Source organism: Typha angustifolia, chromosome 7, assembly GCF_048772165.1.
Source record: "Typha angustifolia cultivar Huaian chromosome 7, ASM4877216v1, whole genome shotgun sequence".
Lineage (NCBI taxonomy): Eukaryota > Viridiplantae > Streptophyta > Magnoliopsida > Poales > Typhaceae > Typha > Typha angustifolia.
Window position 1 is genome coordinate 11,283,822 of NC_133245.1, and position 12,461 is coordinate 11,296,282.

Here is a 12,461-nt window from a genome sequence, read left to right on the forward strand (position 1 = left end):
TAAGACCAAGCGAGCATTTCTTTTGATTACAAAAGGTGCATGCTTCTACAGAGCAACAAGGACTAATCATAAGTGTAGTAAATACTGCTCTCAAGTCCTACTATATATCAAAATGACACCAAAAGATATAAGAAATAGTTTTTGGAGGACCGATCTGACTACATCGTTTATCAAAAGCCTGAAAGGTGGCTAGTGCGTTTGTCAGGCCAAACGACATGGCCAGGAACTCGTAATGTTTGTCGTGCGTTTGAAATGCCATCCTTAACCATTATGACCAACCACCAGAATTTGATGATAGCTCGATTTAAGGTCCAATTTAGCGAAGAATACCACTTCTCAAAGCTCATCTAGCAACTCATCTATCACTAGAATTGAGGTCTGATCCTTAACTATGATGTTATTCAAGGCCCGGTAGTCCACACCAAAAAATTGCCATGTCTCGTTCGTTTTCTTGACCAACTATACTAGCTATGAATATAGGCTTTTGCTCAGCCAAATGATACCCTTCGCCAACATGGACATGGACCTTGCACTAGTAGACCTACCAAATCCGACAACACCATCCTAAATTACTCCAATAACTTTTCTAGCTATCAGCTATGCTTCGTGGTGTCAGAATTGTCCGCCTGGATAGATTATGTACGATTGCTGGCGGCTTGGATTATGTTGTCTCTATTATCATCAATAAGAATGCCCTTGCTTTGTGACTCATCATTCGTTGCATCGAGTCTACTCTTCCTATTCAAATGCCTATTCTTATATCCCCTTGTAACCATTGATCCTAGTTTCAGCCAATCCCAAGATGGATCGGCCAAAATGGATTGGGATTGTCTATGGTGATTGTTTTCAGTTTGGGATCAACCGTATTAGCCGAAATTGGTTAAAATAAATTTTTGTTAAAAGATTTAGATTGGACCCAAATAGATTCGATACTTTTTTTTTCTGGCAGCCTATCTCGATCCCGAGTTTTGGAACTTTATCTTTAATCAATACTTCTCCGCTATTTCAAATTCCATAGTTAGACTTCCATAATTAAAGGGGACCGATCCAAAACTTTGCAGCTGCTGCACCAATAAGACGATATTAAAGCCTTATAATCCCAATGGATACATATCAACGAGGAAGCGATACTATAAAAAATTTCTCAACTCCAGCCTATTTCCATCAGCCATCAATATTGAAAATGTTGTAGTAGGTTCTACATTACCTCGAAGCTTTCGGATGATAAACTTCCTCATATAGTTGTGAGTGCTCCCGTTGGCAACCAACACTACAATTCGTAGAGTATGTGGCGTCGCACACCTGAATAAGATATGCAAGGTGATCTTTGATGGTTCTGTCGCATCTACTAGGTCTGTTTCTACCATCTCCTCATCTACTGTGCCATTGAAGTTCAATTCAGCTACTGGTACGAACTGTTGTTTTCCTTTGCGTTGGCTTGTTTCTCCCACATATGCTCATACGTCAAATGTCGAAAGACATTACGCGGTAGAGCTATGGCTTATACCATGCCAATTGGTTGGCCTCGTGTTGGTCTGAGCCCTATGTTTTGGTTGGGCATAATTGGCGCTGCGTTCACCTTGGTAGTCAGCATGGGTAAGATCCTCGCTTGACCTTGCGTTCGCCTTTCCCTTGCCAGCTGATCCTCATGCATGTGCATCAAGTCCATTGCATGAGCTATAGTTTGAGGCTTAAAGGGTTTCATCTCTAATTATATTTCCTCCTGGAGCCCTCAAATGAAACAATCCAATAGTGCGGATAACATCAATAGACTATCAATGCTTGTTTCTCGAAATCATTCTAATATTAGTGGATTATTCCCGTCTACTGCAACTTCTTCAAGGCTTTATCAGAATTATCATATTTAGACAGCCCACATCTTGATGTTAACCCTCGGGTAAACTCTGGTCAATATATTAACCATTTTACCTTTTTAAATCAGTAAAAATATTACAAGGCCTCATCTTGTAGTTGGAATGTGGCATGTTTAACCCTTTCTGCTGGTTGTGTTCTTTGGTAGGTGAAAAATTGCTCAGTTGTAAATATCCAATCTATAGAATTTTCTTAAGATCTTCGAAAAGTCCAAACGGGTGACTCAGGGCTGAACTCCTCCAATTTGGATGTTCTCAACCGCCCTTTTAGGAGCAGCCACCTGCCTCCCCTCCATCTTGGCCAGCGTCTCCGCAATGCGCAATGTTTGCTCATTCATCTCCTCTATGTTATTATTATTGTTTGTATGGATTTCTTATGCTCCAATCATTTTCTTGCTTGTTGATGAAGAGTCGACTTTGACGCATTGAGATGGCCTTTAATCGACATCGCACATGTCTTCGACATTTTTCCCCAAGCTTGCGACAAGTTGAACAATAGAATTTTGTCAACTGGCTACAAAAGCTTTGATACCAATTGATAGATTTTGACCCGATGGAACTCTATCAAGCAATACCACAGTAGTTTAACGGTGAAAAAGAAAAGAAATCACAATCCCTAGCCCCCGATTAGACTTGAGAGAAAAGAGGAAAAGAAAAATATATTATTGCCTGACCAACTCACATAAAACAATCTATTGATAGTCTCCCAATTGGACTAATTACTTAAGAAAAAAAAAACAAAGCAAAACAAGTCCTAACCCAACATGAATTCATAAAAATAACATAATTAACGAGCTTCAGCTGCTTTAGGTGTTCAAACACCTAAGAAGAATCAAATGCTAGGATTGATGTTCAAATGCTTGTTCAATTTTTACTCTCGGGATTGTGTATCTTGGGGCCATTCGAACGCCTGGTAAGTTGGAATGGAGTAGTTAGACCTTATTCCTATCACATAAAAATAGTAAGTGTATAATGTTGGAACATTTAAAGAATATATGCAACAACCCAAAATTTTAAAACATAAATAAATAAATAAAATATAAGAGATTTTTATTAAAAAGAAAGATTTTTGAGAAGATGACACAAATAAAATATTATTTTGAGATGTAAAATTTTATAAGATCAAATGTTAGATTATTATTATTTATGTTTTCTAACTTATTAGAATGATTTATATTATATATATATTAGAGAAAATAATAGCATTTGGATTTATGGATTAATCATGCATATATTGTCTTTAAAGATTTGAGAATTTTGATGATTGAGGAATTTGATAATAATTGAATACCGATAAAAGTGAGATCTGGAGCTTAATTTATTTTCAAGAAGATAAGTCTAGGAAAAAAATTCTTGGAATGTAATGTTGCGATGTGCTACCAAGTGATTAGCAGGATTAGGGAAAAGATTTGTCACGCCCTAATCTGAGAACATGATGGCCGTGAATCTCTAGAATAAAACTCAGAGAAAACACAAAAGCCCAAATAGTAATCAAATCCTAAAATAGATTGACACAGCGAAAAATGTACTCAGTCTTCAGAGTCCTCACTAAGCGGCTTCTTAAATTCCTGCAAAATAATAAGTCCTCATGAGCTAGACGCCCAGCAAGTAACCCACTCTACTAATAATATGTCTAATGACAAATATTAACATGTGATACATATAGTAGCAGAAAAAGAATTATAATAATAATATATAAGTCGTCTTGAAAAATAAATAATTTTCTTGTCTCTTATATTGAATTTTAAAATCCATATATACTAAATTAGAATCATAAATTATTCATATTAACTCATTTTGAATAAATCAATATGAAACGAATCAATCTTCGCTAAAAGTGTATTTTCATAGAAATCAAATCATAAATCATTCATATTAACACAATCCGAATAAATCAGCATAAAATGAATCTCCACTAAAGTGTATTATCATGGAAATCGAATTATCAATCACTTATAATATCTTAATTTAAATGAATTAATATAAAACAAATCAATCTCTACTGAAAATGTACTATCATGGGAATCGAATCATAAATCATTCATAATAGCTTAATTTGAATAAATCAATATAAAAGCAGTTGATCTCTGCCAAAAGTGTACTATCATGGAAACCCGCCAAAACTGATAAAATGCCATATTGTCTCATTAATGGGTACTCTGACCCGTGGCCACATCGCACTACTTAGTCACCATCGGGATGGCGCCCGGGACTTTTCTAGATAGTCGATCCATCTAGGGTCACAGTAGGTACTATACAGTGCCCTACTGACTTTTCCACTAGCCGTTGAGAAAGATTAAAGTCACCAGGATAAAAATTCAGGAATCTTTTCCCTAATCCCGCTAGAGTCACTTGGTAGTACGTTGCAATGTTACATTCTAAGAATCTTTTCCTTGGACTTATCTTCTTGAAAACAAATTGGGTTCTAGATTTCACTTTTATCAGTATTCAACTATACTGATTCATTCTGAATCTCAAATATCAATTTTCTCAATCACCAAAATTCTCAATTCTTCAAATACAATATATAAACAAATAATCCATAAATTCAAATAATACTATTTCCTCTAATATATATATAATATAAATCATTCTTAATAAGTCAGAAAACACAAATAAATAATAATCTTGCAAAATTTCAAGTCTCAAAAATAATATTTCATTTTTGATCATATTCGAAAAATAAAAATCTCTTATATTTTATTTATAGAAAATAAAATATATTAGCATAAAGATTTCCTCTGTTATTTTCTAAAAATATAATATAATAATAAATATTTTTTCTTACAAATCCGAAATTCCTTTAAACTGAACTAATTCTAATTTATATCTTATTTTCTAGAAATAAAATAATATTATTTATTTCAGAAATCCAAAATCCATATAAATTGAAATATTACTACTTTATATCTTATTTTCTACAGTAGAAATAGATATTAATTATTTTCAGAAATCCAGAAATTCATTTAAATTGAAATATTCCTAATTTATTTCTTATTTTCTGCAATAAAAATAAATACTTTGAAATCTGAAAAATAATAAACAATAAATTCCCTTTTTTTTTTTCAAAGAATGATAAATATGAATTTTATATAAAATACAAAATCTTAATATTTCTAATTTTTTATTGAAAATCCTTAAAATAACGAACTTCTTAACTTCCCGTATAATTGACATCATCATATTATAAAGTTTCTTATCTTATAAAATTAAATACGATCGGAATAACATAAAGATATATTTACAACTCATCAATTTTATTTTTATATAATAAAAATTTAAGAAAATATGAGTGGGAACTTGCCTCGATCGCTTGATCCAAAATAATTTGATTTTTGCATCCTAATCGTAATCTGCACGAATTCCAAAGCGCTCCATGATTACCTTTTCTTTCCTTTTCTTCTCTTGTGTATGATTTTCTATTTTCTATTCTTTTTTTTTTCTCTCTAACTTCTCTCAAGAATAATCTTTTTTTTTCTCGGTACATTGCTACAGTACCACCTAATTTCTCTTCTAAAAAAAATAACTTTTAGGATTTTCTTCTAGGGCCCCCCGTTTTTATAGTTGAAAAAATATAATAAGAGTCCTATTAGAATAAGGATTCTAATATCTTAAAGATATATCTAAAAATTTAATTTAATTTAATTTAATAAAAATCCTAAAATATAAAAGATAAAGTAAAATTCCTCATTATCTAAACTGTATATTTCTATTTATTTTATTTATTTATGTTTTAAAATTCTGGGTTGTTACAAGATTTTTGTATTTTTGTTCTAGTGACCCTAATCTTACTTAATGGTTAGTACAAAAGTTGGTAAGATACTGCAAAGTACTTATGTATTATCATAGCAATTAATTGATCTTTGCCAAAAGTGTACTATCATAGAAATCAAATTAGAAATCATTCATATTAACACAATCTGAATAAATTAATATTAAACAAATCAATCTTTGCTAAAAGTGTACTATCATGGAAACTCGCCAAAATTGATAAAAATGCCATATTGTTTCTTTAATGGGTGCTCTGACCCGTGGCCACATTGTACTACCTAGTCACCATCGGGATAGTGCCCGTGACTTTTCTAAATAGTTGATCTATCTAGGATCAAAGTAGGTACTCTGTAGTGCCCTACCGACTTTTCTACTAGTAGTTGAGTAAGATTAAAGTCATCACGACAAAAATTCAGGAATCTTTTCCCTAATCCCTTTAGAGTCACTTGGTACCACGTTACAACGTTACATTCCAAGAATCTTTTTCGTAGACTTATTTTCCTGAAAATATCTTGAGTTCTAGATCTCACTTTTATCAGTATTCAACTACACTGATTTATTTTGAATCTCAAGTATCAAATTCCTCAATTATTAAAATTCTCAATTCTTCAAATATAATATATGCACGAATAATCCATAAATCCAAATACTATTATTTCCTCTAATATATAATATAAATCATTCTTAATAAGTTAGAAAACACGAATAAATAATAATCTAATATATGATCTTGCAAAATTTCACATCTCAAAAATAATATTTTATTTGTGATCATCTTTTCAAAAATCTTTCTTTTTAATAAAAATCTCTTATATTTTATTTTCTTAGCATAAAGATTTCCTCTATTATTTTCTGAAAATAGAATATAATAATAAATATTTTTACAAATCCGAAATTCCTTTAAATTGAAGTAATTTCAATTTATATCTTATTTTGTAGAAATAAAATAAATATTAATTATTTTCAGAAATCTGAAATTCATATAAATTGAAGTACTTCCAATTTATATCTTATTTTCTAGAATAAAAATAAATATTATTTATTTTCAGAAATCCGAAATTCATATAAATTGAAATATTCCTAATTTATATCTTATTTTCTGCAATAAGAGAAATATTAAATATTTTTAGAAATCTGAAAATATAAACAATAAAGTTCTTTTTTTATTCCGAAAATAATAAATCTGAATTCCCTATAAAATACAAATAATCGTAACATCTATAATTTTTCATTGAAATCCTTAAAATAACAAATTTCTTAATTTTCCTATACATGATCATCATATTATAATTTCTTATCTCATAAAATTAAACAGGATAAGAATAAATAATTTTTTTTTTTCCTATTCATCAATTCTATTTTTATATAATAAAAATTTAAGAAAATATGAGTGGGAACTTGCTTTGATAGTTCAATTTAAAGATAATTTGATTTTTGAATCCTCATCGTAATTTGCACGGTTTCCAATGTGCTTCATGGTTGTCTTCTCTTTTCTTTTCTTCTCTTTTTTTTCTTTGCTCGCTAATCTGTAATCTCTCTCAAGAAAAATCTCTTATTTTTTTTCCTATTCTCGGCACTGTAGCACAGTGCCACCCTAACTAAAATTCCTCATTATCTAAATGTATTTTTCTATTTATTTTATTCATTTATTTATGTTTTAAAATTCCGAGTTGTTACAGCTGTGAAGATGCATTGTGTGACATAAACATTGCAAAAAAATAAGAAGGCAGAGAGAGATTTCGGTGAGGGAGAGAAAGAGAGATGAAGAGAAAAAGAAAGAGGGCTTACATCCGTCGAAAGCCTTTGCCATCGCCGTCGCCGCACTGTGGTGTCCTAGCTATGGTGGAGATGATATCATAGATTATAACTAGCCAAGTGGATTTAAGTTAGGATCCGCAAAGGAGATCTAACTTAGGAAACAATCTGCTTAGGCAGATCGTCTTACTTCTCTTGCTCGATGCCATTATTGCCATTACCACCTTCTCGATCCCCTTCGCCGTTATCTCCTCCACCTCTCCGCCGGCTAGAAACACCTCCTTCAGCCACTCTTTGCAATTAACTGCCTCTAGGAGATCTTCACGTTCATTGATTGTTGCTAGGAGACAAGAGGAGGGGTGTTGTGCGGCACCTCTCATGCCATGTGCTGCTTTTACTTTGACATAGCGAGTGCCAGTCCGAACGGCCTTCCTTGATGCCGACACATCGCCTGTGGGGATGGCACTACATGGAATGCTTCCTAAGGGAGATCAGCTGCTATGAAAGGTGGATTTCTAGGGAGTATTTTAATCTTGGAAGCTCCTCCAAAGATGAGTCAGATTCTGCCCATCAAATGCTCCACCTGATTTCATCTATTTGGTGGTTGATGATGTTCCTTTCTATTATCCCAAATGAATCTGGATCAATTACTATTACAAGGTATAGATTAATCTAGTATTTGGACACAAGAATTTCTACAATCTAGCACCACCTGCTTTCAGTTGGTTGGTGATTACGGATTGCCCGCTGTGGAGCTCCTTAATGAATCTGAACCAGCTATTATGACCATGTGCCATTCTAAACTATATAGATCTAAAATGATGAAACTAAAGGATGCAATATGCTTTTCTGCATGTTGTTTGACATCTTTTTGGTTCAAGCTCTCCAACAGATATGATGAAGTTGCTTTCTTCCAGATTATTTAACATACCGAACAATCACTTATGTTCTGTTTTGGTTTTTTGTGGCGGAAGACAAACTCGTACTGAACTTACAGTGAACCTACAGGATGCTTCAGAAAAAGCTCTTGCAAGCCAAACTCAGGAAATCAGGATATTTCATTGATTGGTGTCTTGTTAATTGTAAGTGTCTGGTCAATTTATATTTAGAAAATAAATCAGTTGCCATTTACATTTCTTTTTTAATTACCAAATTTATGCTCCACATAACATTGCACATACTTTATAACCTTTCTGATATTATTTCAAATATTAGATAAGACATAAAAGCATGCCATCATCTACTGCACTCGAAAAAAAATGAGATAGTTGTTTGACATATTCAATATGTCCTTGTGTTTTCTGAAATTAAGTGCTTGTTTTGGTTGATAAAGTCACTGCACAATTTGTCCATCACTGTTGTGCTGAGAAGTCAGAATGGAAAGGTAGATTTCAATGTTCTTATCAAGATTACTACTGTCCACTAAACATTGACAAACAGATTGTAGGCCTAGGCTAAGTGAGCTGTATCTATAGTCAAACCATATTGCCCATCTTTTGGATGAAAAAGGCTAAGAGAACTTTATAGATTTATTTCATTACATTTGGGAGGAGACGTGAATAAATAAATGAGACTCCTTTATTAGGATTCTGATGTAGGACCATGTAGCTTTGATCCCAATCTGATAAAGAATAGATATAGGGAACTCAGATCATAAAATAAAAGGTCAAACAATTGGGATTTGAAGGTTTTCCGGATCCAATGTTTGGTTCAGAATTTCAGATCAAGGATGAAAGAAAGGTCATCAAGGTTTGAAGTGGGATTGAATTTGGATGCAAATCAAAGGCAACCGGAGTAACTGTACATGATATTTTGATAGACAACTACTGCTGACCTATTGTGAATGATCTGTGACAGTAGTCCTCATAGAAGTATGTGTAATCTATTGCATTTCACATTGTGTTTAAGCATTTTAATTTATCCATAAGTGTCATGAATAGTATGTACTAGACTTGCCTAAACTTCACAGAGTATGTTGATGATCCATCTGGAATTCTAATATCTTTTTTTTTTTTCAGTGTTCAATGCTGTATAACTAGAAAGCAAACTATTTTGTAATTGGATATGTGTAGGTGGTGTTTACTTCCATTATTTCTGAAGAAAATTTTTGGTTCTCTCATACATAGATCTTGAAGATCTGAGTTTGTTCTGTCCTTCATTTCCCAGCTACTGTTAGGACGTCTACTTATTCATGTCTGCTTAAAGTAAAGAGAAACTTTAGTTGTTACAATTTTTTTTTTCTTTTTTATCCTTCTGGGATATCTCCATTAGGTTCTTTAGGTTATATTAATACTAGATATTGTCTACATACATGTACAATTTCCTCATTTGAACCAATTTAACATTAAGCTTTTCTATTTTCCTTGCTTAACAATGCAATAGATGCTAATTGCTAGAGGAAGAAATATATGTTTTATGTGAATTTGGAACTTCAGCATAAAGAATTGACATGTCTGTTATTTCATGTAGGTTGTGTTAAGCTTGCTGCTACTCATTATATATAACTTCTCTGGTCAAATTCTCACCAACCGTGAAAGAAGACTAGCCAAATCAAGGGAAGCTGCTGCAGTGATGGCCAGAGAAGCTGCACATGCTCGTGAGAGATGGAAAGCAGCGAAAGAAATTGTAAAGAAGCAATCCAAGGGACTCCAGATGCAATTATCTCGCACATTCTCTCGCCGGAAATCTTTAAAGCAGCAGGATTCATTGCCTATGCTTGGTCGATCTCATGAATCATCAGAAACATCCACTTCTAATTTTCCGGAGCCAAATAAATTTTCTAAAATAATTCATTCAACTGAAGTGGATACTGATGGTGTTGAAGGGTACAATCTGGAAGTTGGAGGTAAAAAGAAAAAAAATGTTTCTGAAGGTAAACATAGGCATACCCGTACTGAGATCTTCAAGTATGCATATGGCCAACTTGAAAAGGAAAAAAATGTGCAACAGGAAAACAAGGACTTAACCTTTTCAGGAGTAGTTACTGTAGCTATTGATAATAAAATCAGAACCAGGCCTTTGCTTGAGATTTCATTTAAGGACCTAACTCTGAGTTTGGGAAGCAAAAGACTACTAAGGTCTATCACAGGAAAACTTATGCCTGGACGAGTAAGTGCTGTAATGGGCCCATCAGGGGCAGGAAAGACCACTTTTCTTAATGCTCTGGCTGGAAAGGCAACTGGATGTAACGTGACTGGTATGGTTCTCATAAATGGGAAAATTGCACCTATTCGTTCATATAAGAAAATCATTGGTTTCGTGCCACAAGATGATATCGTTCATGGAAACTTGACGGTGGAGGAGAATCTTTGGTTTAGTGCTCATTGCAGGTATGAAATACTTGTTTCCTATGGATATTTATTTCAAATCAAGAGTAGAAATATCATATAGGTGTCCCTTATTAAGTTCTGGAACAGATTTAGCTAATGGAATTTTAGTTCAGAAGAAGATATTTTCAGGTTTTACCCTTTTGGTTACATGGATTACTTTTATCTGGTTTCATTCTTACCTGTTTGGACATGCCATTGGCACTGGGAGTGTGTAACTAACATTCCTTTTCTATGTTTGACTTTAGAAACTGATAGTCTGATATATCATAGATGTAGTGTTTAGTTTTATCTAGTCTAGCTAGTGTTTTAGACAGAACTTTTGTGAATTTATGATTACCATGCTGTCAAATTCTTTATTTGTTTCAAACTAAAGGAGGTTCTAATTAACCAATATTTATATGCCATCAAATTTTGCTATTTAGGTTTGCTTTTTACTTATTAGTGTTGCTTTTAAATTATCTATGAAGGAAATTTTGGGTTCAGTACTGAAAAGTGTTGAAAGAGTACTACGATGTTGATGCAGCAGACACAGGATCATTGATGCAGACAAAGAAAGGCTCGATCACGGAATGGCCTATGTTGAACCAGACAATGTCAGATAGAACAACACACTAATTCACCATTCAAATCCTAAGCCTGAATGGTGGCCTGGACATGATTTTGAGAGAGAGAGAGAGAGAGAGAGAGAGATGATCCATAAACCTAGTGCTCATCTACTATAGCTATCTCACATCATATGTATATATATAGGGGTGCTTTTAGGTTTAGTTTTATCAGGATTTAAAGCCTTCTTCTAGTAGGATAAGGTCTCCTAAGATAAAACCGTTTAGAGGTGTCCTAATTTTTAGGATAACAAAAACTAGCTGTCGTTTCATAAGGTGTGAATACAAATTTGTGAATTACCAATCATATCCAAGTTATGCACATTTTGTTTGTTAAATCTTAGGATTTTCAATTGTTAACCATGCATGCTAGATAATTGATATTTTAATTTTATTTAATGTTATGACCCTTTTAATCGAACTCTTTGACCAATATTTGTTTGGTATTCGTTTTATAACATCCATATGGTATATACATAGAAAGTCAAGTATAGAACCACTATACATAGATGTGATTTTGGTAGCTGATTTAGATTTTTGAAATTCCGGATGCTTGCTTTTAAGTTTGATGATCTCTTTACTTCGTTGCTGTTGATGTGTAATAACTTACGTTAGATAATATACCTCATGTACATGTATATAAGATGTTTCTTCCAAATGAGATAAAAGATAGAGAATTCTTTCTATCATAACATGTTATTGGGGCTGGTTTAGGGTTCTCTGTATTTTTGGCGTCAGACTCCTAGTTTATTGGAAGCTTCTCTCTTCATGGATTTCTTCCCCTGCCAGACTTCAGCAACTCAATCCTGCAGTGGAGGATTTTTCTTGTTTGTTGGACTCTAGATCTTAGTCGCACGTGCTTGGAAGTTCTTTCAGTTTGTCGGATTCTAGCAAATTACTCGCACGTTGAGGGAGGCTTCTCTCTCCTGCTTGTGAAGTCCCAAAACCAGTTAGGCTTCTCTTGTGTGGAATCCCTCTCATGTGGTTCCAGCAGCAAGTCTATAACATCGTGCAACATGAAATCCCTCTCACGTGGTCTGACAGTGAAATCCTTCTCTTGTGGTCCCAGCAGCAAGACTTCCCATTGTAGAGTTGAGAAGAACAACCCTCTAGTCTATTCTTTTCTTCCAATG

The 12,461-nt window shown here is 33.4% G+C and overlaps 1 protein-coding gene across 2 annotated transcripts in view; it reads left to right on the plus strand.

The window, feature by feature from the left end:
* The window catches only part of LOC140762540 (ABC transporter G family member 28-like), a 79,692-nt gene that overhangs the window by 15,688 nt on the left and 51,543 nt on the right, over positions 1-12,461 (plus strand). For both annotated transcript variants that reach the window (XM_073100414.1, XM_073100413.1), the window contains exons 7-8: positions 8,406-8,479; positions 9,867-10,726. In XM_073100414.1, coding sequence (XP_072956515.1) covers positions 8,406-8,479; positions 9,867-10,726 — 934 coding nt within the window. The remainder of the gene's footprint in view (positions 1-8,405; positions 8,480-9,866; positions 10,727-12,461) is intronic.